The sequence below is a fragment of the Clinocottus analis genome, unplaced genomic scaffold (assembly GCF_023055335.1).
Source record: "Clinocottus analis isolate CAN_PGR_092001 unplaced genomic scaffold, fCliAna1.0.p SCAF_4, whole genome shotgun sequence".
NCBI classification, from domain to species: Eukaryota; Metazoa; Chordata; class Actinopteri; order Perciformes; family Cottidae; genus Clinocottus; species Clinocottus analis.
The window spans coordinates 18,250,687-18,274,568 of record NW_027176153.1 but is presented as its reverse complement, the minus strand read 5'-3'; the positions used below and the strand labels follow the sequence as shown (position 1 = coordinate 18,274,568).

The 23,882-nt window shown below is 46.4% G+C and overlaps 2 protein-coding genes across 5 annotated transcripts in view; both read right to left on the bottom strand.

The window, feature by feature from the left end:
* Positions 1–2,483: 2,483 nt before the first annotated feature.
* gp9 (glycoprotein IX platelet) lies at positions 2,484–4,518 on the bottom strand. The gene is given in 2 exon segments (XM_068598284.1): positions 2,484–2,649; positions 3,894–4,518. Coding segments are annotated over 2 exon segments (732 nt in total). The 5' UTR covers positions 4,460–4,518.
* Positions 4,519–5,616: 1,098 nt separating this feature from the next.
* The window catches only part of iqsec1a (IQ motif and Sec7 domain ArfGEF 1a), an 84,826-nt gene continuing 66,560 nt past the window's right edge, over positions 5,617–23,882 (bottom strand). For 3 of the 4 annotated variants that reach the window (XM_068596946.1, XM_068596943.1, XM_068596944.1), the window contains 13 exons: positions 19,950–20,229; positions 17,969–19,239; positions 17,535–17,696; positions 17,058–17,180; positions 16,513–16,679; positions 16,228–16,367; positions 14,856–14,885; positions 13,984–14,109; positions 13,786–13,885; positions 13,420–13,581; positions 12,849–13,025; positions 10,636–10,685; positions 5,617–9,267 (listed from right to left, as the gene is read on the bottom strand). In XM_068596946.1, the coding sequence (XP_068453047.1) occupies positions 8,725–9,267; positions 10,636–10,685; positions 12,849–13,025; positions 13,420–13,581; positions 13,786–13,885; positions 13,984–14,109; positions 14,856–14,885; positions 16,228–16,367; positions 16,513–16,679; positions 17,058–17,180; positions 17,535–17,696; positions 17,969–19,239; positions 19,950–20,229 (3,331 nt within the window). In that variant the 3' untranslated portion in view covers positions 5,617–8,724. The remainder of the gene's footprint in view (positions 9,268–10,635; positions 10,686–12,848; positions 13,026–13,419; positions 13,582–13,785; positions 13,886–13,983; positions 14,110–14,855; positions 14,886–16,227; positions 16,368–16,512; positions 16,680–17,057; positions 17,181–17,534; positions 17,697–17,968; positions 19,240–19,949; positions 20,230–23,882) is intronic. The other variant, XM_068596945.1, reaches the window with a different exon arrangement.

The window sequence follows — 23,882 nt, the reverse complement described above, 5'->3', positions numbered from 1 at the left end:
TCAAAGCAATATGAATATCACATGTTTTTAATTTGTACTTTTAAACCTTGGTGATCAGGGGGAACGTTGAAACTAACACAAATAAAACTAAAATATTTACATTGAAGCCCCAAAAAAATCCCTTAGCAAACACCTTACAATAATATCCAAATGCACAAATAATAATCATATTATTGCATATTATTTATAATACCCTAATGCATTCCAAGGCCAGAGAATATATACGATCAATCTAGGGTGTTCTGGGTCAATCTCTGGGCCTTTTATCTCTATTAACCCTCTAAAGGAAGTGTCCATCCTGATCAGCTGGAAGGAATCTCATTTTGGTCGCTTGTATCCACAAACTCATTCTTTAAGTCACTTTACCCAAAGTTTACGGCTGAGTGAGGGTTGGAATGTGGCAGAACTGCTAAAGTGAGAGCTTTGCCTTGCGGCTCAGGTCCCTCCTCACTACAACAGTCCGGTGCAAAGCCTCCATCACTGCTGACGCTACACCGATCCGCCTGAGCGTATTGCAACACCCTGAGATAGTTGGACTTCTTTGCTCGGTGCAGCGACTTACTCCCAACCCGGAGGGCGCAATCCATCATTTTATATTACATACTATATTATGATATGTTCTAAGACATTGGTAATTGCATATTTTTATGGCGTAACCATTTCTATCCTATTACATTTCACATGGAATCATTGTTTTTTGTGATATATTCATGGCATACTTTGGTATTTTTATGGCATTTTTCATGACATGTATACTAGGACATGTGTTATGCTTTTTTTTATGTCATACTACACTATAATATGACATTTATTATGAAGGCATAGTATAACAGGTCATTTCTAAACAATTAAAAGCATAATTATGCCCTGGCATACTGTAATGTGCTTTTCATACAACATGTTATTGCATTTTTTATGATTACTCAATTCATAATTATACATACTATGATTTTTTAAATGACATTTATAATTAAATGTTACATTATTAACATGAGCGGGCCACCATCAATATATTTCTGCCCACAGTCTGTGGCAGTGACGCCACAACGCCACAGCTGCAGATACACTGCGCATGCGCGCAGCCGATACCGTGTCACAGCCTTCACTCAATGGCCAAACTATTTTTCTCGGAAATTAAAAAACTGCCGTCTACGGTTTCATGAAGACGAAACGGAGCAGACCGGTATGTTTTGGTTGAAGAGGTAAAAACTGAGAGGCACTCACGGTCACGTCCTTGGCGAACGCATTAAAATCATGATTTATATTTTAAACGGCCCAGACCGGAAGCAGGCGAAGAGGGGCTGGACGATAAACGCGTGACCACTTCCGGTTTTTAAAATAAGAGTTTTTAACAAATATAAAAATATGCACCTATGGAATTAGGATTTATTGGTTCATGGTGAAAAGTGAAAATAACTCTTAAGCATGAGGGTACATCTAACATTCGTACTGTATCAAATTAAACGTTTTTACAAAGTAAAAGTTCCACATTTGACCTTTGACCTATTATGCTCTTCTTTTAGGTGCATATTTTTTTATTATCTCAATTTACATGCTTACATGCATTAACAAAACACTAATTTCGGACTCTTTGAGGTGTTACATAAAATAAAAGGTCTCCATAATTCCAGACAATAGTAGGAGTGTTATCATATTGCCAATTGTGGATATTTATAATGTGATCTTACTTGCCCCAATGTGTTTTGGATAGTCAAAATTACATTATGGAGAAATGAAATGGTTTTTATCTTGGCTCGCTGAAATGAAATAACTCTTAGCAATCTAAAATGGGAGTTTTACCAAGTCATAATTTTACTCAAGATATCCAGGATTTTCATTCTCGATATAAAAAATATATCAGAAATGACAATTTTGGATAGGAAAAATGTCCTTCTAGATATTTTAAATCTTGTTTTTTTGACTATGCATATTTAAATGATAATGCAATATATCTAGTCTAGCTAATTACATGTTAAAACAGCCACTGTGTATGGACTTCAAAATGTCTTAAATTTAGTTTCTGACTGTTACAGTCAGACAGAATATTGTTTTGGATATCTTACCAAGAACACAGTGACATAATCATGACGTTGGCACTGAAACAAGGCATACAAGGCATCTGTAACAGACAGAACAGTGGAGATTTGTTCTACAGGTTCTGCACCGTCTCTATTCTTTTAAAAAGTAGATCAACTGTAAAACAAATTTACAGCATGAACAGACCGGAGAGTATTTAGACATTACCAATGCAATTTAAACCCAAAATAGCCTTTTATATTTTACATTTTAGTATCTGTATGTTCTGCCTAATTTAATAAAATATCACAGATTAACATCAGGTTGCATTGTAAGAAACCCAGAAGAAGTCTCAGGAGACATGATGTTAGCAGTTTAGCATTAAAAACAACTTTATTACAAAAGAAATGACTTCCCTCCACTTTATTTTCCACTTGTAGTGTTATTGTAATCCCACAGCTGGTCGCTTAGATAGCCTTTATCTTCATATTGTGCTTCTTGTGCAACACGTCCAGTACTTGTGGCAGTAACTCCATGTTGATGAGTGTCTGTTCTCGGTCCTCTGCACAAGTGAAAGACTCCTCGCTGGCGTCCGTGTGCAGCCTCCTCCTGTGTTTGGGCCAACTTTTTTAACTTCCGTGGAACTTCTGGACATTCTTGTCAAAGGTGCGCTCACCTTAACGCATGCGCTGAAACGCCGTAGGAGAGGGAAACGCGCTGGAGCGCTCGTGCGCCTCAGCAAACGGGGAGCCCGCACAGCGTTGCCCGGTATATTCCTCTCCGACGTCCGCTCATTGTGTAATAAACTGGACGAACTCCAGCTGCTGGTGAGGAGAGACAGAGACTTTTCCCACTTCCTCCGTTCTGTGCTTCACGGAGACCTGGCTCTGTGGATCCATTCCGGACTCCGCGCTCCAGCTGTCTGGCTTCCAGCTGTTCCGTTGCGGACCGCCACACGGAGCTCTCCGGCAAGACGAAGGGTGGAGGAATCTGCTTCTACTCCAACCACAGCTGGTGCAACGACGTAACAGTAATTCCACAGCACTGTTCGCCGGACCTGGAATCCTTCATCATCCATTGCAAACCCTTCTACTCCCCACGTGAGTTCGCTTCAATCATCCTGGTCGGTGTTTACATGCCGCCGCAGAGCAACGCGCAGGAGGCACAGCGGTCACTCGCCGAGCAGATACGGTGTGTGGAGCGGACCTACCCGGACTCCCTAGTTATTGTCCTGGGGGGACTTTAACAAAGGAAACCTCACACACGAACTCCCCAAATACAGACAATTAATAAAATGCCCTACTCGAGAGTGGAGCATACTGGACCACTGCTACTCCACCATCAGCAGGGCTTATCACGCAGTCCCCCGTGCTGCACTGGGAAACTCCGACCACGCCATGGTTCACCTGATTCCCTCATACAGGCAGGAACTAAAACTCTGCAAACCTGTGGTGAGGAAGTTCAAGAAGTGGACCAGTGAGGCTATGGAGGATCTCCGGGCGCGCTTGGACTGCACTGACTGGGACGTTTTCAGGACTGCTACTAACAGTCTGGATGAGTACACAGAGGCTGTAACGTCATACATCAGCTTCTGCGAGGACAGCTATGCTCCATCCAGCTCCAGGGTGTCTGAAACCCTGGTTCACAGCAGAGCTCAGATCGCTACGCCTGCAGAAGTGGGGACAAGGACTTGTACACAGAGTCAAAATACAGGTTTAGCAAGGCGGTGAGAGATGCTAAACGACTGTACTCTGAGAAGCTGCAACATCAGCTCTCAGCAAGTGACTCTCCTTCTGTATGGAGAGGTCTCAGGCAGATCACCAACTACAAGCCGTGGCAATAAAAAAGTTTCTGATTCTGATTCTGATTCTGAGCGCAGAGTCTCGGCCCGGAATCCCGAATGTCTCTCGTATATGTACAGCGTGACAGAGGACCTTTTGGCGAGTCTCAAGCTCCACAGAAGCAGAATAATAAGGCAGCACAGCATCACTCCCATCGCCGTGTTATAAGTCCCACCAGTGCAGCCGGCCGCGGCACAAGAGGAGAAGTGATCATCCCCGAGGTCAGCGATGGCTCTCTGGGCCACAGAGCGTGGACTGGCACAGACGGGCTCCACTGAGATCACGGCCCTGTTCTTCAGCAGCCAGTTCCTCAGGTACTGGATCCGACAGTCACAGTGGAAAGGATTCCCAGACAGGGAAACCTTTTTCAGACCGATCAGCCCGTCGAAGAGGCCCGGAGTCACCGAGCTGAGCCGGCTGTCCTGCACATGGAGCTCCGTGGTGTCTGGCGGCAGATGAGGAAGCTCCACGAGGTTTAAAGAGCTGCAATTGACCTGCAGACCAGCCAGCATGGGGGCCGAACACAGGCAGGGTGGCTCAGCAGTGTGCACGCTCAATGTGGCCCAGATGAGGAAGACAGCTACAGTTAAATCGCAGAGCATCCTGCAGGATGAGGAAGGAAAGGTTATTCCTTTCTGCACTGCAATTTCCTGTTTGTGTGATAAACAGGCTTACGGTGCAACACTCAGCAAGTTACTATAGTGGATATGTCTAAAAGCAGACAATGTGTATACACATGTATTAGAACAAGATGAACATTAAGCAGCAACAAAAATGTGCCAAATACATCTGAGGTGAAATATATTAAATATCTCTGAAGCTGTAATAAACACAGCCAAATGTAAAAATCCCTTCTTTTCCAAATAAAATAAAGAGTAATACAAACCTTTTAAAGTCAAGCCACCTGGAAGTTACTTCTTGTGGTGCGAGTCATCCCAACAAATGTTATTCTGTGTTCAAAGTTCTCCGTAGCACAGGGAATATCCCCGCTTTGTAACTCACCGAAGACAGAGAGCAACGTCGGTGTGAGGAGCGATAACTGTCATGGCGCATTGGACGTGAAGGGAAGCCATCTGCTCATGCAGATAACGGTTTATCTCTTATGAACAGTGTGCAGGGGATCCGAGGCTCTGCCACACAATGTTGAACACAGACGTCTACTGCAGTGCTGAGGAGGGCACTTCATGCAGAAAACAGGAAGCAGGTACGGATTTATGGGAATTAAAATGTGTTCTTTGAAACCTGAATGAGGCCGAGCGCTATTTTAAAGAATATGGTAATAACTCCACGGTGTTTAGCATTAGTACAGCAGGAGTAAACACTTAATTCCTCATTCCTGAAGCATTGTTCCAATGTGAACACTTATTAGTAAGCAATTCATAAACAGTTATAAATGTTTTGTTCTTGATTAATAAGCTTTACTATTATAAATCAGAGGTGTGACTATAAATCACTTTGCTGGCTGATCCTGAGCAGCTGTGCAGCAGGTACACTTTCCACCCGTAGATGGTGTAATGGCACAGATTTTCCTTTTCGTTGTATAGCATGTGATGCATGCCCTCTGGTGGAAATGCTGCAGCACTAAGTCATGGAAACAATGCTGGAGCCTGAAGATAAGAGTCTAATGTGAAATGCATTGGACCAAAAGGAGGAAACAAAAAAACTATCGATTTTTCTCTTTGATGCTCACTTGCAGCGACTCAGTGCTCGATGAGTTGATATATTATATACACTTAAGAGCAAAAACAACACATGCATATACCATAAGTCATATATTTGTTTATTTTGCGTTCTCAACATTGTCACAGTTGGAAGTTTTACAATAACTGGGGTCTTACTGACTCACTACTCACTGAACAAACAGAATGCACATATAAATGAGGCCATTCTTGTCTTTTCCCTCTTTTTAAAATGTGTCTCACACCAGACTGAACAGCTTGCAGCAGGATGTGTGTAGGTCTGTCTGTCTGTCTGTGTGTGTGTGTGTGTGTGTGTGTGTGTGTGTGTGTGTGTGTGTGTGTGTGTGTGTGTGTGTGTGTGTGGAAGTGTGTGGGGTGGGGCATGTATGAAGAAAAAAAAAAAAGAGCTGGATGTAAATGGCAGCTAACCTTCTAACAGTCTGTTTTTGCTTCCTACAGCAGATATCAGTCTATGACAGCTGGAGGCCGAAGACAATCGATATGTTCATGTGTCACCTCACGAGGTGACGCGGATACACCGTGATCTTAACTGCTGTTATCAGAATAGAGTCCTGATCATATACACATTATGTACAGCTGCTTTAAACCCCATTGGTCTCCCTCTTGGTCCCTTTAGGGCTTCGTAAAGATAAACCCTCCTTCCAAGCAGTTCATCCGTTTTGCACCCCTTAATCCCATATTTACACGATGAAAGCCCTCAGCGGCGGAAGTGCAACGTTCTTTATATTTGTAAATTTACACAATGGCTTTTGTGGATGAAATGCATGCCGAGCTTCAATAACTAGCCTAACATAGGGCAACAACAGGAAATTCAAAATGAATCAAAACCAAAAATGCATATAGGCTGATTTTCTTCCCATCAGCTCACAGTGAAGAGGACACATGATGATCCATGCAGTGCATCGCTGGGGTAATTTCTCACAAAGAATGAATGACAGTCGACATTTGAAGCACTACAACACACCAAAACAAACAGATTTATGGGTTTTACATCACCCCAAGATTTCAGAATTATAGCAAAAAACAAAACAAAAAAAAGAAGACACATTCAACTGATCATTAATATCCCGTCTGATATGTCTGTCTGCTCTTTCCTTGTTAATCCCATGAGTAGAAATGTGTGAGAATAAGCCTGACTTATGGCAATGGTTTTCTTTGTGAATGTTAAAATACATTTACAACCTGAATATTGGGACAAACAGTTTACTGTCACTAATTTACACACTAGAATAGACTCTTATTTGTAGAATGTAGAAAGTTATTCTTTACATATATACCCAGTTCCTTTTGTTCAGTTTGCATGTTGTATACTATAACTGCATTTCCTGAAAAAAATGAAAGTGTTCTTTCATATGTGCTTATCCAGCAAAATATTTGTGTTCAGCCCAAAGAGAAGCATTTTCCTTTTATTAAAATATATACACACATTCCTCTTTCCACCGCGGACTGTGTAGGTTAAGTATTTATATATTCTTAAATGAAAAAAGGATATTATTTTTTTCACCTGAATCTCGTCCTGGACAACGAGATAAACAGACTTCCACTCAGAGTACAAGTCTGCATTCTTCTGAACATGATTGCACTTAAACTTGCTCTGGTAACACTGATTTGTTATACAATGTGCAGAGGATAGCCTCACATTAATAACATTACATGCAAAAAATCACTTACTAGACATTCCACTGAACTCCAAGTCTGTGCCTCTCATGAGACCACGAGGACAGCCACACATTAATTTACTAAGAAAGACTTTGACAGGGGTAAAAAACAAACAAAAAAAAAAACAAAATAAATAATGACGCAACATGAAAAAAAAAAAAAAATGAAAAAAATTTTGAGGGACACTTTGCTTGTTAATGTACAAAATCAGTACAAAGATATTGCACATATGATAGAAAAAAAGATGAAAAAAATACTTCACTATGTAAGAACTTCATTCACTCACCTTGTTGGCGAATAAAACAAATAGACTAAAGAAGGCAAAAGAAGATTCTCAAAAGGGTTTTCTAGTTTTTTTGATTTGAAGAGTCAGAGAGCAGCTGTCGCATAATGAAGGCAACAGACTGAACATGTTGGCTCCATTTGTAACATCTGAGCCTCCAAGTGTGTTTTAAAGTGTCTTTTCACTCTTAATCTTCATTACTATTCTCCTTCAGTTCAAGCAGCCGCAGTCTGAGAAGTGAACCGACCGGACGCTTTCTCGTCTGCTGTGAGGCCTTTATGCAACAGCTGCCATCAGAGGCTCCTTCGTATGCATCAGAAAGGCAAAACAATTCCAGAATAGATTATAGGCCGGCCTGAATGGGAGTTCACTCCTTTCAGATCTACATCCTGTTACCACAGAGTCAGTTTAATACTGATAAAATTCATTTTTGCTGAGAATAATAATTGTAAGTATAATCTTACAAATTACTTGACGCACAATATACTGTACATGAAGTCTTGACTAAATAGATTATGCATTAATAATTGGCACATTTATTTATGAGAGCTAAGAGACAACACATATAGCTGTCATCTACAGTAAATACAGCACTAGAACTACATGACTGAGACGATCAGCTGTTCAACTTTTGATTTGAATAATGACGTCTCGGTTCTTCACGACACATGAGCGCTACGGGAGGCCACCACAAACATTGCATTCTTGCGATGGAAGGATCTGCAAAACCAAAAGAGTTGAAAGTGGACTTCTGAAAAGGCTGCGAGCGCGAGGAACCACCTCCTCGCGCTCGGGGGCGTGTCTCTCCTCTGTTTACGTGACGTAGGACGGGCTGTTGTAGGAGTGGAGCAGTTGGGAGCGGCTTGGTGAGAGAACACGTCTTCTCTTCGCCGTCACGGCCGGGCGATGTGTGTGTGTGTGTGTGTGTGTGTGTGTGGAAAACAGAGGGTCTTCCTGTACAGAACCTCCTCACAAAAAACCCTGATGGGGCCTGCGATCAGGCAAACTAGTAAAGGCCCCTGGTGGAACTACCGAGTCCGATTCCCATCCTGCATATTGGTTGGACCTGGAGGTGAAAAAGGACTGCGTGTGATTGGCTCCCATCACAGCAGCAGTAAAACACAGTGGACAGGCCATAGAGTCATGCTGTCAGTCCCTTTGGTGTAAGCAAGTGTCCGTCTGTAAAGTCCCCTCCTCTCCTCTCTCCTCCTCTGCGTGCGCAGCATCACACTACGGTGCTGATGCCACTGTGTTTGGGTTTGGGTCCGCCAGGTGCCGAACCCGCGTGCTGACTGTGGTGGTGCTGGGCGTGCTGGGCGTGGTGGGAGTGCTGGCTGTAATGGCTGTGCTGCTGCTGCTGCTGCTGCTGCTGCTGCTGCGCCTGGGAGCCGTAGCCCGGGTGCTGGTGGTACTGCGTGTGGGGGGGCGGGTGGTAGTGGTGGTGGTGGTGGTACGGCGGCGGGTTCTGCGGGACTTGGCAGTACTGGGAGGAGTGGGGGCCGTGGAGCTGCACCGTGTGCGCCACCTGCGCCGTGTGGTGCAGGTTGGTCGGGTGGGGCTTGTGGGATATGAGGGTGGGCTGGGCGGCGGGTGGGGGGAAAGGGGCGTGGCTCTGAGACGACGGCTTGCCTCGCTTGCCGCCAAAGAGCGACCCGAGGATGGAGGTCGACGCCGGGTTGGGGACGGAGGCGGCGTGGCCGCGCGGGGGCGGGGCCTCACGCGGCGCGGCGGCTCTCCGGCGGGTGTGCGGGCTGCTAATGATGGAGCCCTGCAGGGAGGGAGATAGGTACAAATAAAGTAACGGCAACTCCGTCAGACACTGTGCAAGAGCTACTGCACGACACCGACTAAAACCACAGCCACACGGCACCAGCGGGATGAAGTCACAGGTTTTTCTGATTTCAGATAAACAAGTAGCAAAAATGTTATAGAGCATGCAAATGAGGAAACTGAAAAAATGTTTTCATGGTAGGCAGCAGCAACGCGAGGAGTATTTCAGCGTCAGGATGAAGGGGGCCTATTTCCTCTGCTGTAAAGGAGCTAACCGGCTTGAGACAGTAAATCTGTAACAAGAGCAATTACACAAACACCGTTATAGCATAAAGAACATCGACAGGGGGGAGAAAAAGACAACATTTCATCTTCATTGCAGTCGGTGTGCCAAACCCCTCTTAAGAGTCACACATGCAACTTGTTATCATAGTTTCCACATGCAGAGGATGTGACAGGCAACAAAAGAAAAAACTCAGCATCCACACGTTAGCATTCAACTAGAGAGTCAGAAGGCAGGAGGAACTACGCTCTGGTGTGCAGACAACAGGCCGGTCACCTTGTCCTCCTTTGCTCTGGATCAACACTACATATACAAGGTATGACCTTCCCAAATACATATTTAAGAAAAAAGCTTTCCCTTGTGGCACATGCTTCATCTAAGACTGGAGAAAGACCACATGACGTCTTCGAAAGCAGAATGAAATTTCCAGGGTCCCAGACTTCAACCCAACACATTATGGACTCATGGACACATGAAATGAAGGGGAGAGGTGAATGAATGAAATCCACGTCTTTAGAAGTCTCTGTGAAGCCCATCGTAGTACTCTAGACTGTTAAAGGCTGCGATTCTTCTCCCTGAACTTTACAGCATGAGTCCTGGATAGGGAGGGGGGGGAGGGGCTGCAGAAGATGTTGAGTTCCCTAGCGGCTCACAGAGCTACCACCCTGCCACAGAGAAATAGAAACCAAATGAAAAGCGCTTGGAAGGTGATTGGATGGAAGACAGACAGGCGACAAAGGGACCAGAGGAGGGATTAGTAGAGTCATGCTTGTTGAAGATAAGGTGTGTGTTGGTCATATAACATGACCAACATGAGGACATCCCTGGCTTCCAAAAAAAGGTGTGTGTGAGGGAGAGGGGGGAGGGAGGGGCACGATCAGAGGCAGGCAAACCCAACGCATGCACACTAACTGAGGCAAGCAGGTCCTAAGGCATCCCAGGAAGGAAAAATAAATGATCCAAACAAAATGGACTGAGTCTATGAAGCAAAGAAGGTGTAAGACCCAAAATAAATGGTGTGTTTTTTCACAGTGCACATCATCACATAGAGAGTAGCTTGGATACCAGCTGCTTCCAACTTACTTCCATATTGCTGTCTAGTGATCCTGCACTGCTGCGACGCCCCCGCTTGCCTGCCCGAGACATGCAACACCACAGATTAGAGATGGACAGCACTCCTGGACCACTACACACGCTTGGGAGGGGAGGGGGCAGTGCAGTGAATTGTGGCTGTGAGTAAGGGTCCAAATATGGGCAGGGGAGGGGGAGAGGGCGTGTTCAGGTCTGGGTCAGGTGGGTGACAGGCGGTGCTCTGGCTGTCCGGTGGAGTCACATCTAAAGCTGCGTTACTAATGTTCCGCTTACATTTATTTGAATGCATTCTCTATAAATCTTAACAAATGTGGACTCTGGAGGCATCAAGTGAAATGGACCGAGGGGAATTTTTTTTTAAGCAAAAGGTCGCAATCAAATTTAAAAAAACCCTTTTTTTTTACTAAAATTGCGACGTTTCGTTTGGTAATGTTGCCGTGAGATGTCGTTTCTTCTTCTTCTAAAACGTGTTTTGGTGGTGAGTCTCAGAGACACGGAGGAGCAGACACATCAAAAGCAATACAGTGGTTGTTGCACATGGGATGTACAGGCATATACAGGTCTGAGGGGCGAACAGAGCACGTCTCTTTTTGCCGTTGTTAGGCACACTCAGCCAATGAAACATGACCAATAATCACACATAAACAGGAAAAGACCTGATGTGTATGGAAATAACACAGTAAATACACATGGAATGGGAGTATGGCAGGAAAGGAAAAAAGAAAAAAAAACACTGAACAAAAATGAGCCACTAACATGCCACACGTCCTGCATGGAGAACCAGAGAGGAGGAGGGACTCCTAGAGAACCGACTCCTGGAGAACCGACTCCTGGAGAACCGACTCCTAAAGAACCGACTCCTACAGGACGGACTCCTAGAGAACCGACTCCTAAAGAACCGACTCCTGGAGAACCGACTCCTGGAGAACCGACTCCTAAAGGACCGACTCCTGGAGAACCGACTCCTAAAGGACCGACTCCTAAAGAACCGACTCCTAAAGAACCGACTCCTAAAGGACGGACTCTTAGAGAACCGACTCCTAGAGGACGGACTCCTAGAGAACCGACTCGGAGAGAACCGACTCCTAGAGAACCGACTCCAAGAGAACCGACTCCGAGGGGACGGACTCCTAGAGAACGGACTCCTAGAGGACGGACTCCTAGAGGACGGACTCCTAGAGAACGGACTCCTAGAGGACGGACTCCTAGAGAACGGACTCCTAGAGAACGGACTCCTAGAGGACGGACTCCTAGAGAACGGACTCCTAGAGAACGGACTCCTAGAGGACGGACTCCTAGAGAACGGACTCCCAGAGAACGGACTCCCAGAGAACGGACTCCTAGAGAACGGACTCCTAGAGGACCGACTCCTAGAGGACCGACTCCTAGACCTCACCGAGCGACCCCCTTCCAGGTAGAGATCACAGGAACAACACAGAGGCAGACCCTCGCCTGGATTTCATTTGGTTATCGAGGTAATCGCTTGACAACGTCACACAGCTGTTATCTGTAATGAATGAAATGTATTCTGCTTCAGAGGCGGAGCTACACACCGATGTGTTCATGGCTGTGAAATTACTGAAGGACTACAGCTGGATCTCGTCGCTACACATCCGGTTTCTGTTGGTTCACAGATATACGCGAGAGAGAGAGAGAGAAAGAGAGAGAGAGAGAGAGAGAGAGAAAGAGAGAGAGAGAGAGAGAAAGGGGGAGAGAGAGAGAGAGAGAGAGAGAGAGAGAGAGAGAGAGAGAGAGAGGGGAAATGGCAAATGATGCTGGAATAAAAACTTAAAAGATTACCATAAAATGCTTTTTGAATAAAAACAAACTCAGGTGTGCAAAAAGTGCGAGGTTAAAACGAAGGGAAACAAAATGTGACGATAAAAAAAAACACACGGATGGCAATGTTCAGAAATAAAGTCATCCAGGTGATCAGGGTGAGAACTGCCCGTCAATTTCATTCATCACCCAGGTAATCAGAGTTTCTAAACCATAAAACCTGCTTCACAAATAGGTCTGTATTGGTCTTTCAATAAAAAACAAAAGTATGCTGAGGTCAAACATGGTTTAGACTCCCAAACGATCACATGTAGTGGATTTAAAAAGGGGAGAACTTGTTGTTTCCCCCTCAGAGAGGTGGAGGACCGCGGGGGAGAGAGTGTCCCGCTAAAGAGCCGCTAGGAAGCAGAGAGGTTTTGCTGTACCTGCGTCGGAGAGGTCTCGCAGGGAGCTGCTGAGGGCGCTGCGCTTCAGGCCCTCGCCCATGGCGTAGGTGTCGTCCAGGCTGGCGCGGTTCATGTTCCCGTTGCCGGCCTCCTTCTTCAGCCCGGAGCTCTGCGACATGCTGGGCCTCACCACGCCCTTCTGCTTCTCCAGCTCGGCTGCGGGGGGAAGAAGAGCCGAGGAAAAAGGACTGAGGTAAGTGTCGGTGTGTTTTTTTGTGTGTAAAGGTCTCACGCCCGGGCCAGAGGATTACTTCACACAACGTCTCTGTGGTGTGTTCAGCCAGCTCTCGCTGTCTGGAGCTCGTGAGCTGATCACACCCTGCTCTCTGCGCCACGACGGGTTTTTAGCTTGTTTCAGTTTCCACCAAAAAAAAAAAAAAAAGAAATAAAAAAACAACTGTCCCTTCTGTGAGTCATCCTGTGAACTCTGTCAACATTGTCCCTCGTAAAGCGCCGCGGTGGAGTAATGAGGACCATGTTTCTACTCTACGCAGCCCGAGGTGGACGGGAGGAAAACACGGAGGGAGAAATGGAAGAAAAGGCAGCTCACACTCTATTCTGTACTTCTCCATTTCCTGGACCTCGGCGATGGACTCTCGCAGGTCGTCTGTGAACTTCTTGCGGTCCTGCGGGTTGGGCGCGTTAAAGTTGATGAGCACTTTGATGTCCGCCCCTGGGATGGCTGATGTAAGCCTGATTCCATTCGGGTAATCTGGAAGGGCAAAGAGAGGGAGACACACACACACACACACACACATACACAAGGGGCAGCGATCAAAACCCACGTTTAACACACTGAAGTCTGGAGAGTTGAACCAACGTCACAGCCCGTTGGGCCTCTGATCCCTGCAGGGTGCGTCACTGTGCTGCATCACACGCGGTCATGTAAACAAGTAAACAAGACAATGCCACTTACATTGGTTATCAAACAAGATGACTTGCATCCCGTACAGAGAGAAGGACTGTCTGAAGCTGTACGTCACCGAGTTCTTCTTTTTCTGGAAAATCTTGGTGACCTGAAGTTTCGTACGGAGAGAGAGAATATTTTAAGCGTCGGTCCGAAGAGAGAGAGAGAGAGAGAAAAGAGGGGAAGGAGAAGGAGAGGGTCTTGTACCACGAGGAGGTCGTTGAACAGGAAGATCTCCCGCTGATGCAGACCCAGCTTCTGGACCTTGTTGGGATCCGGCACTTCAAACAGACGGCAGTAACACACCAGCCGGCGGTGAGGCAGCGACAGCACCTAGAAGAGGAAGTAGTGATTACATATGATTATATTTTGGATGCCACTGTCCCAATAGTCCAGGACCAAAATATTACAATTAACAATTAACTGTAATGTTATATATATATATATATATATATATATATATATATATATATATATATATATATATATATATATATATATATATATATATATATATATTCTTTTTTTAATTGTGTTATTGTGTATAAGGTTTGTTTTACCAGTGATGTCACCTGGTACCATACAATGTGACGTAACCTCTGACCTTTGAAGAGTCCTGACATACGAGAAAACCAAGACTAAACTAAAGTATTAACCGAGGCAATGTAGTGGTATAATAATGTATGATAAAAGGAAATGTGGTGGTATAATAATGTATTCTAAGAGGTAATGTAGTGGTACAATAATGTATCATAAAAGGTAATGTAGTGGTGTAATAATGTAGTGTTAAATCTGCACATAGCTCCTCCCACTAGAATTATGAGAACTAATAATCTCCATACAAATGGGGGATCTGCAGTATTTGTTCTGTGGCTGAGGGGCATGTCTGTGGATGTGTCCTGCAGGGCGCAGAGGGGACGCATGAACAGAAGTTTGTGCCTCTTTTTTCGATAATCTGACTCTTAAAAGCTACCTGGTTGATGTGCATCAACTGAGACAGGAGGCTATGCACATGCAGCGAAATAATGAATGAAAAATGACGAAATATGGTATGATTAATGGATATTTAGCCTACTTACACATCCCAGGCCGTGGTGGAGTGATCCGATCTAAAACAGAGAGGGCAAAGAAGATATGTCATGTGAGGACTATTAACACGACTGCTCCGGAAAATGTAATCTCTCCTTCTTATTAATAACCCCATATAAGGATTTGCTCTTGCAGAATGTGCACCTCCACACTATTAAAGCGTCCATGAAGACAGATGCAGCTCGCGGGCTCTGCTCTCTCCCTGCTACCAGACTCCAGGGAGTCTGTAACGCTGGAGTGAACACCGGTCCGGTCCGGAGCCAAACTCTGAGCAGCATCGTGGACCTGATGGTTATTGTCTCAGTGTTTTACAGATTGTTCTCCCGAGCTTTTCATTCTGCAGCTAAACGGCGACGAGGGATCACTTTTCAACGCGTGGGGGCCATTACGGGTCGAGCAGAAGCCGTTCTACCCGAAACAAAGTCCCAGCTGCATGGGTTAATGCACGAGTTAATCACACTGTTAACCTTCACACATGGAAGAGACATCAGTCCTGCAGAACGATGCGTCTGAACTACATTTAATAACCGCTTGTGGTTCAGTGTTCACAGAAGGAAACTGACGAATGATTAGTGAATCAAGGGATTGTTGGAATTCACGGTTTCCACCTATACTCCCTCTCTGACTGTGAGAACTAGAAAGTGCTGCAGTTGCAGAAAGAGTCCATTTGTTATCAGACTGCAGCGCTGATGCCTCTCAAGGGCTCCGGGTGTTAAAACCACCAGCGTGAAGGTCCTGAAAACAACACCAGAAGCTAGAACACTTCATATAAATCTTCCTGTTCCTTCGAGGAATTAAACTCTGGAACTTGACGCATCCACAAATCAGTAGGAAAAGTGAAAAGTCATTCCCGGCCTCGGGGGAGGGGGGACGAGTGTGCCGTATCAACATTATGGATAACATTAAGCTGAATTATGACACCAAATCAAACTTTAAATCTCCATTTTTATCCGTATTGGCAACGTGCATAGCAACATAAAAACCTCCCGGAATCAGGGCATTGTAATTATATACGAGAGCCCTACGAGAGAGGACTAGCATCCTTTTTTTTATCGACAATAAACTAAGGCATCAAGTACCAGCCAATCAGACGGAGAGTAGGGCGGGTCTTCTCAGCATGAAAAAACAATCTATTGAAATCCTGTAAATAACAGGCGGCGTAGCTGCTGAAGGCCGTGGATGAGGTGACGCGTCACGCGAGTGAAAGGACTCTTTCATTTCCCAGAAACTCTCTCTCACCTATTGAAGGTGCGTCATCGGCGGCTGCGAGTACAGATTGAAGCATTTTCTACAAGGTCTACATCTAACACGCCACAGAGATTCATGTCATGCCTTTAAACATTGTGTTGAGACTGGACTTACTGGTTTCTTCCCCACAATGAGCTTCTCAACCTTCTGCACCTGCGAGACGTGGTCCTCGTTGGTCTTGAGCTCTCGCTTACGGATCCTCTCGTAGATGCCAACCAGAGTCTCCCGAGGGATATCCTCCCCGTCGTCCACTCCTGGAGCGTGAGGAGAGAGAGGGAGAGAAAGAGAGAGAGAGAGAGAGAGAGAGAGAGAGAGAGAGAGAGAGCATTAAAACATCAGTTTTTGGTTTAATCGCGTTGGCTCGTAGCGCGTCCTCGTGACGACGTCTGGTTTCGTCACCTCTCAAGTTCTTGATGAAGTCCTCCATCTTCATCTTCCTCTCGGGCTTGACGTTGGGGCTGTACATGTCCGTGTTGAGGAGGATGATGGCGAACGCCAGGATGAAGATGGTGTCGGGGTTCCTGAACTGCCGCACCACCGTGGGGTTGCAGATGCAGTAGCGCTGGCTGGAGACACGAGAGCGACCGCCTCAATTTACACATAGTTCATGAAAAAGACACACAGTGGAGTGAGGAACACGCTGCCGGGAGGAAACACGATGTAGAGCTGGAGCTCGACCTTTCATCATCCAATTATTACAATCTGCTCAGAGGAAACCCAGCAGCAACGACTTTTAAAATATCAACACAAGTCAACATTAAACGCTTCGACTATCATTATCATAAAGCGCTATTTTACGCTGCGCTTTTTTGACACAGGGATCTTGCATTTTAAGGATGTGCTTCCTCTATTGTTCTTAAAACACAGCGATGGTCAGAATCAGGGCCCCGTTGTGTGTGTGTCTGTGTTTGAATGTGTCTTGCATCCAGACGTGTGATGTTGACCTGAAGGCTTCGATGAGCCGCTCCACCTTCTGGGCTTCACCCTGAACACGGATGTGGTTCTGAAATTTCCGCAGCGCCTCGTCCAGCTCCATGCTCTGGAAGTCCATCTCATCCACCACACAGCTGGTACCGAGGGAACAGATGGCAGAGGAATTTTTAAAAAAAAAGACACAAACAGGGCATGCATCATTGAGTGTCACCACTTCTTTCTTTTATATCTCGCAGAGCTTCAATTCAGTTTCTACAAAAGAGGACGTTCCAGGATTCTGGGTCATCTTTGCGTCATGAGCAAATCTTCACCAAGCAGGATCCTGATTAGTTTTTGGGACTTTCTCCTTTTCTTAAATAAGCCATAACGTTAGTACACACTTAAGTTGATCTCAGAGCTTTATTTTTGACACATTTCTGATCCTTCCTTCTTTCGCCTTCATCTCATCGTACGGGGGGACGTGGCGGCGTTTATCTTATCACACTCACTCCAAGACGTCTCTGTTGAACTGCTTCTGCCGATTGCCGAGGAATTCTCCGATCATCTGCCTGCTCAGCCCCTTCCTCTGCAGCAGGAAGTGAGCCACGCCGACCGGCGTGTCGGGGATGAATCCCCTCTCGGTCAGGTACTGGACGCCCTTCTCTGGCTTCCTGATGGATCAAACATGAACTTAGAGAGAAGAAGCTGCTTCTGCTTAATCTTGAATTCTTAGAAAACACATATCAGCCTATTGAGTTATTGAGATGTCTTAACACATGTTTGACTCTCTCACTCACCAGAGGTGTCTTGTCATATATTATGGACGAATTACATTGTGCTTTATTTCTTTGTACATGCAAATATCTTTCAAAAATATCTTTGTATTGAATGTAGTGCAACACAGTGAGTAAACAATCTGCACAGGCCCGTAGCGAGTACCCACTTGTTGAAGAGGTTGAGGCCGATGCGGTAGTGCCTCTTGCGAATGACGTCGTTGCTGAAGATGGGCGAGTCCCAGCTGTTGCGCGTCTCCTTGTGGTACGTCTGCTTGCTGAGCGTCTGCTCTCGCAGGCTGTCCCTGGACGAGGACTCGGAGCTGCAGTTGATGGTGTCGTTGGAGTTGGACGTGCTGTTGATGCTGTCGTTGTCCCCGTCGGAGAAGTCCGACTCGGACTTGCTCTGCCGGTTGGCCGATCCGTTGATGGCCAGGTGGCCCTCCAGCTGGCGGTGGCGGTGGCGCAGCGGCGCGTCCTCGTCGCGGGAGGACGTCCGCGGCGGCGGAGGCCCGTGGGAAATGTGTTTGGGGCTCGCCTGGGACGACGTCACCATGTGGCCGTGCGGCTCGTACGCCGGCGGCCGCTTCACCGAGCCGCGGTCGGACCGGTCGCTGAGCTCCGCGGAGCTGTCGCTCGGAGGCTCTATGGTCAACAGGGGGAGGTGGTCCATTCGGAGACGCTGCTCCTGGCACTCCAGAGAAGGAGTGCTGCGGCAGCTCGTGTCCGTGTCGCGCCCCTCGTCCTTGGGGTCCATGGGCCAGTAGTCCTGGGACGAGTTGGCCGACCGCAACCGCGGATCCGATTCTGTGCTGGAGGGCTGGTCCCCTGACCTGGACCGAGCCACGGAGGGGGACATGTCCTCCTCGTCGATGAACAGAGTGACGTCGCTGTAGGACGCCAACGTCTCGTCGTGCATTCGTCCAGCTACCCGGCGGTGGGACTTCACCTGGTAGGGCGCTTCCCTCTCGCCCTTGGAGCAGCCCACGGCGTCCGGGTCGGGACCCTCGTCGCCTTGGAGGCTGCGACAGTTCAGCGCGTCGTCTATCGACTCCGCCAGCGACTTCACCTGCCTGGAAAAGGCGTCCTCCAGCTCCGTGATGGCGTCGGTCAGGTCGCCCTGCGGGGCCGCGTGAGACGCCATGTTGGCCTGCTGGTGCGCCTCCATGTCTCCACGCTCGGACAGCGGGGCGCCGTCCTCCGTCATGGACACCTGCCGCCCCTCAAAGTAGGAGCTGTGCACCTTCTCGGGGCCCTCGAACGAGAGCTGCATCCTCATGTTGGAGAGGACGATGCGTCGGGACATGCGGTTCTCGGACATGGAGCTCCTGAGACGTTCAAAGTTCTTGTTCATCTGGTACTGCCGGAAAGCCGTCTGGATGGTGCGGGCCGCATGCCGGGTTATGAATCGTCCACCATATTTACGCTCCAGCATCTCCACCTAGAGTAAATGGAATATTTGAGATGTTTTTGAGATGTTTTCCAAAGCTATACATGGTTTATAAAGTCCTCCTCCTGCAGGGTTCATACACATGGTGACCAGTGGACCTCCAGGACTTTAAACCAAATGTCCATGACTTTTCACAATTTCAAAGTCATACACATTGTGAGCAGTGAATTTCCATGGCTTTTCCATGACTTTAAACCAAATGTCCATGAGCGAACATTGTGTAAAATCTGTATGTAAACAGTAAAAAGTGATACAATGTAGTATTTAAACTAACAATGAGGATTAAAGGCATACAGTATACCTTAAATGACACAAATGAATGAGAGACAATAGTTTGATTGAAAGAATAAAAATGTATACAAGTTATATGCTTATATTTTTTATATACTTTCTTTTAAAAGCACATTCATTATTTTAAACTCAGTGTAAATGAACATCATGCACACATGAATATAACACATTTACAGGACTTTTACTACACTTTGGGGATTATATATTTTTTTCTAAGGACTTTTCCAGGTGCTGGAAATAGCCATTTAAAAATGTTATGACTTATCCAGGTTTTCCATGAGCATAAGAACCCTGCTCCTGGACGTTATAGACAACTCAGTCCTGCCAGGTTGAGAATCTCACACATCTTACTGATACCGAAACATGCGCACACACACACACACACACACACTTTGGGCTACTTTTTGTACCTGTTTGTCCTGCAGGTCGGCGGAGAGCTCGTAGCTCTCGGAGAGCGAGCGCGAGCGCTTGATGGCTTCCTCCTCCGCCTGCTTACGGAGGATGGACTGCGAGTGCTGCAGCTTGGGCCTCCGCGGTCTCTGCGGCCCGGGCTGGACCCCGTGGCTATAGAGCGGGCCGTCGAACCGGTCCGGACTGATGGCGGAGCCGTGAGTCACGGGGCCCTGGCCGAAGCCGGCGCCGCCGTCCAGGGAAGGGCCGCTGTCACTGGGCCGTCCATCCCCTTCCACACTGCAAACAAGAGAGAGCAGAGGGACGCTTAGAGAGTTCGCCTTCTGTCTCCACAGAGCAGACCGTGAGGGTTACATCTTTTGGGGTCAGTATTCGATAGAAGTATTATCAGCTGTCTCCCTGAAACAACTTATGAAATGTTAGAGAAAGACGTCGTCCAACTTCAGGGATTCATGGCCTCTTGAATAAAATAGTCTAGTCTCTCTCTATGGAATATACAAACACATATGGTACTGCAGTGTGTGTGTGTGTGTGTGTGTGTGTGTGTGTGTGTGTGTGTGTGTGTGTGTAAATGCTGATTCTACAAGTTTATAACACACAGAAAGAAACAACATTTAATCCCGCTGCTTAAGCTGCTTAACACCGGCTCGCGTCTGTGGGAATAATGAACTCTGTGAGATGATGACAACTTGCCACAGAGCAAATGCCACGTAAACACCAAATATCCAAATATCAGACGCATCCAGTCATCCGTTGTCCTCGAGAGATTCAATGTGACACAAACAGAATGTGAAGAGAAAAACAAGGTGATTACTCACTCACTCTCACACTGTGCCGTACCGCGAGAGGACTGCTTGCTGCGGAAAGAGCGTCTATTCTCTAGAAATTGCCAACTGCGTCTCCATATCTTGTCCACCATTCTGTCGGTCGCGTCAGGTCCAGAGTGCACGGGCGCCTCCAGGAAATCTGAGTTATGCCACCTCAAAAGGGCCAATCAGTGACCGACAGGGAGTTACATCATGTTTACTGCAGCGACGACACGCTGATCCAACGCACGCTACAAAGTCCAGACAGAGCAAATACAAACTCCAGCGATCCTTTAGGAAACAGCCGAGCTGTGCGGCGGACGCATTTATTCCATAACTAACACTACACCAAGGAAGATCTCTCATCCTGCGTGCGGTGCCTTGGCTGTTTGGCTGCATGGTGTGTTTGAACTGTGATGACACACCCTCGCTGTGTACACAATCCACTTCCTTCATTAGAGAGCCGAGATCAACAAACAGCTCGCCAACAAACAGCGACCAGCAGAGTCAAAATGTGGAAAGGAAACATGGTGGAAAAGTTCACGTTTATTTGCCCACATTTAACGGGACGACACGGGTGACTTTTAAACTCTGAACTGAATAAATATCTTTTGGTTGTCAACCCTCTGACCCTGGGCGTGCACGCCAACTGAATGTTTGATGGTCATCGTGGTTCACTCGGCCTCGCCGAGATGTCAGGATGTCTGACTCACGATTACAACGCTTATCATTTTGTACATACTAATCACAAAATGTGTCTTCCTACCCGTCTGCTGATTCTTATGGAAGACCATTTCTGCCCCAAAAAAACAAAAAAGATGTCATAATTATGAAATTAGAAGATAGTAAGTGCGCATACGCTGTTTTTTTGTTGTTGTTATAATCATTATTTTTCATGATGGGCTTCCACAGGTTCTCATTTTATAGAGAGTGTGCAATGTAACGTAAACAAGAACCATCACTTCAGTTTTCTAAACCAATAGAAATGCTCTTGAGAAGAACCTTTACAAAGAAAAAAAGGAAATGAAAAGGCACTTCTGCTTTTCAACCCAAACTGTTGCACAATGTGCACAACATTTTGTGCACATTGTGCTGTGTCCACTACCACTAATGATGGGATCAGCATCCAGTAACTACAAATGTCATCACGTCTTCACGTCGTAAAGTGGTTCAGTTCCACTAACTTTAACATCGGAGTGAACACACACACACATCAAGTCGCTCGGGGTCGGCCGAGGCCGCCGCGCCGCAGCATCGTTTCACGCCGCGTAAACGCTGACCGACTCCCTGGAGGCGACAGGTACACACAACGTTTAGTGTGGCCGAGCAGCAGAGCGCCTCCGCGCTGCTGAGGCGACGTGAAAACGCCACGCAGCACAGTGAGATCATACTTTACTGCATAACTGCCATCGGGACGGCGTCTCGGCGACCATCTGCAAACTGCAACGAGATAAAAGTCTCAGCCGGTGATCGTTCTCTGGCTTCATTATTTCTTCGTTTAGAGTTTGACTCCTGACCGGATGAAGTGGCAGTGAAAGAGGGATTTTGGATAAATCTGATTATTGATATTAATATGAAGAAAGCCTCTAAGACTGGAGGTGTAACAAATACATATTTCAGCTTTAGGGGCAAATGTACCAAGAGAGAAATTAAAACATGTGTAGCACGCATTGCAAATGTTATGGAACACAAACATGAACATATTTGATCATTTATACGTAACATATGTGTTAACAACAGCTCAATGGATTGTCTTGAAATGTGGTACATACATGATTCCCTCATAATTACTTGCTAAAATCTTTGGTAATCCCTTTTAAATATTATATTCACTTGTTTTATTGTATTTAAGTTTTACAGTAAACTGTTTTTACTGTTTCATTTTAATTCTATTACATCATTTTATGGTCTTTATGGCGTGCATTTGTGTCTATTTATTTATATTTTTGCATTATCTGCTAGTCATCTGTGAAGCACTAAACTGAATGAAAGGTTGCTATCCCAATAAACCTCTCACGACTCTAAAAACATCCGCGACTCAAAGTCAAAGTCAAGGTCGTAGTCCTGCTTTTCCCCGATGGGACGGCGTCCTTCCTTCCACTTTTACTCTTTCTGCTCCACTTTCTAGCGACCTGTACGCAGAGGAGGGAGAGGGGGAATAAATGCTACAGCACTTTGTTGTTGCTCTAAAGTCATTGAACACTCCACGGAGTGAGAGGTCAGTTGTTCATGGAGGTGGGAGGGGAAAAAAGAAAAGGAAAGGAAAGGAGAGCAGCGCTTTAAGAGTCGTAATGATGCTGAAGGAAAAGGAGGAGACTTGAACAACAGCTGGTGACGTTGTTCCTGTGAAGAGACAGAAGAACGTTGCCCAGACTTGTTCCTCCACATCGACGCGTTGAGTCCAGAACGCGTGACGAGGGCTGTAGATGTTGAGAGGTGAAGGATGAACGTGACCCTGCGTGAAACACGATCTCACAACACGAGCAACAACCGCTCGACGACAGCAACGTCTGTCCCCCAACCTCTCCGTCCACCGGCGGCCCCGCGATGGTTTCCGATGTCGGAATGGATAAGCACGTCAGCTCAGCTGGCAGTGATTTCCAGCCCTTGGGATCCAGGGATTTGGGGGGTTGGATTGAAGGGGGATGTGAAGGGGGAGGGGGGGGGCATCTCTCGTTCTCCCCTACTTCCCTCTCAACAAGTCTCGAAACAAAACAAAAAAAAAAAAAAGAGGCCCGGGCCCCCACAAACCCTGTTCCATCAGTCGAGACCTTGGGGAGAAACATTCCTCCATCCCGGAAGAGAGGAGTCACCTCTCCGGGGGTTCTGGGAACAGAGGAAGGCTAATGAGGAGCAGGCCGGAGCCGAGAGGAGAGGAACGACTCAACGACCAGACACAGTCAGAGTGACGGAGGGTTTCCACAATTAAACTTCTCCTTGGTGTGCTTGAAGACTTTTTTCTTGATTAGAAAGTGAAACTGAATCATGATCTCAATTTAAAGCCGTTGAAATGAGCGTGACCCTAATTTCTGGGGGTTTTAAGATTATTTTCTACTAAAATATGACTTTAAAATTTGATATCTGTAGATGTATCTCGATGTATTTCCTCATGCGATGGTGTTGGGT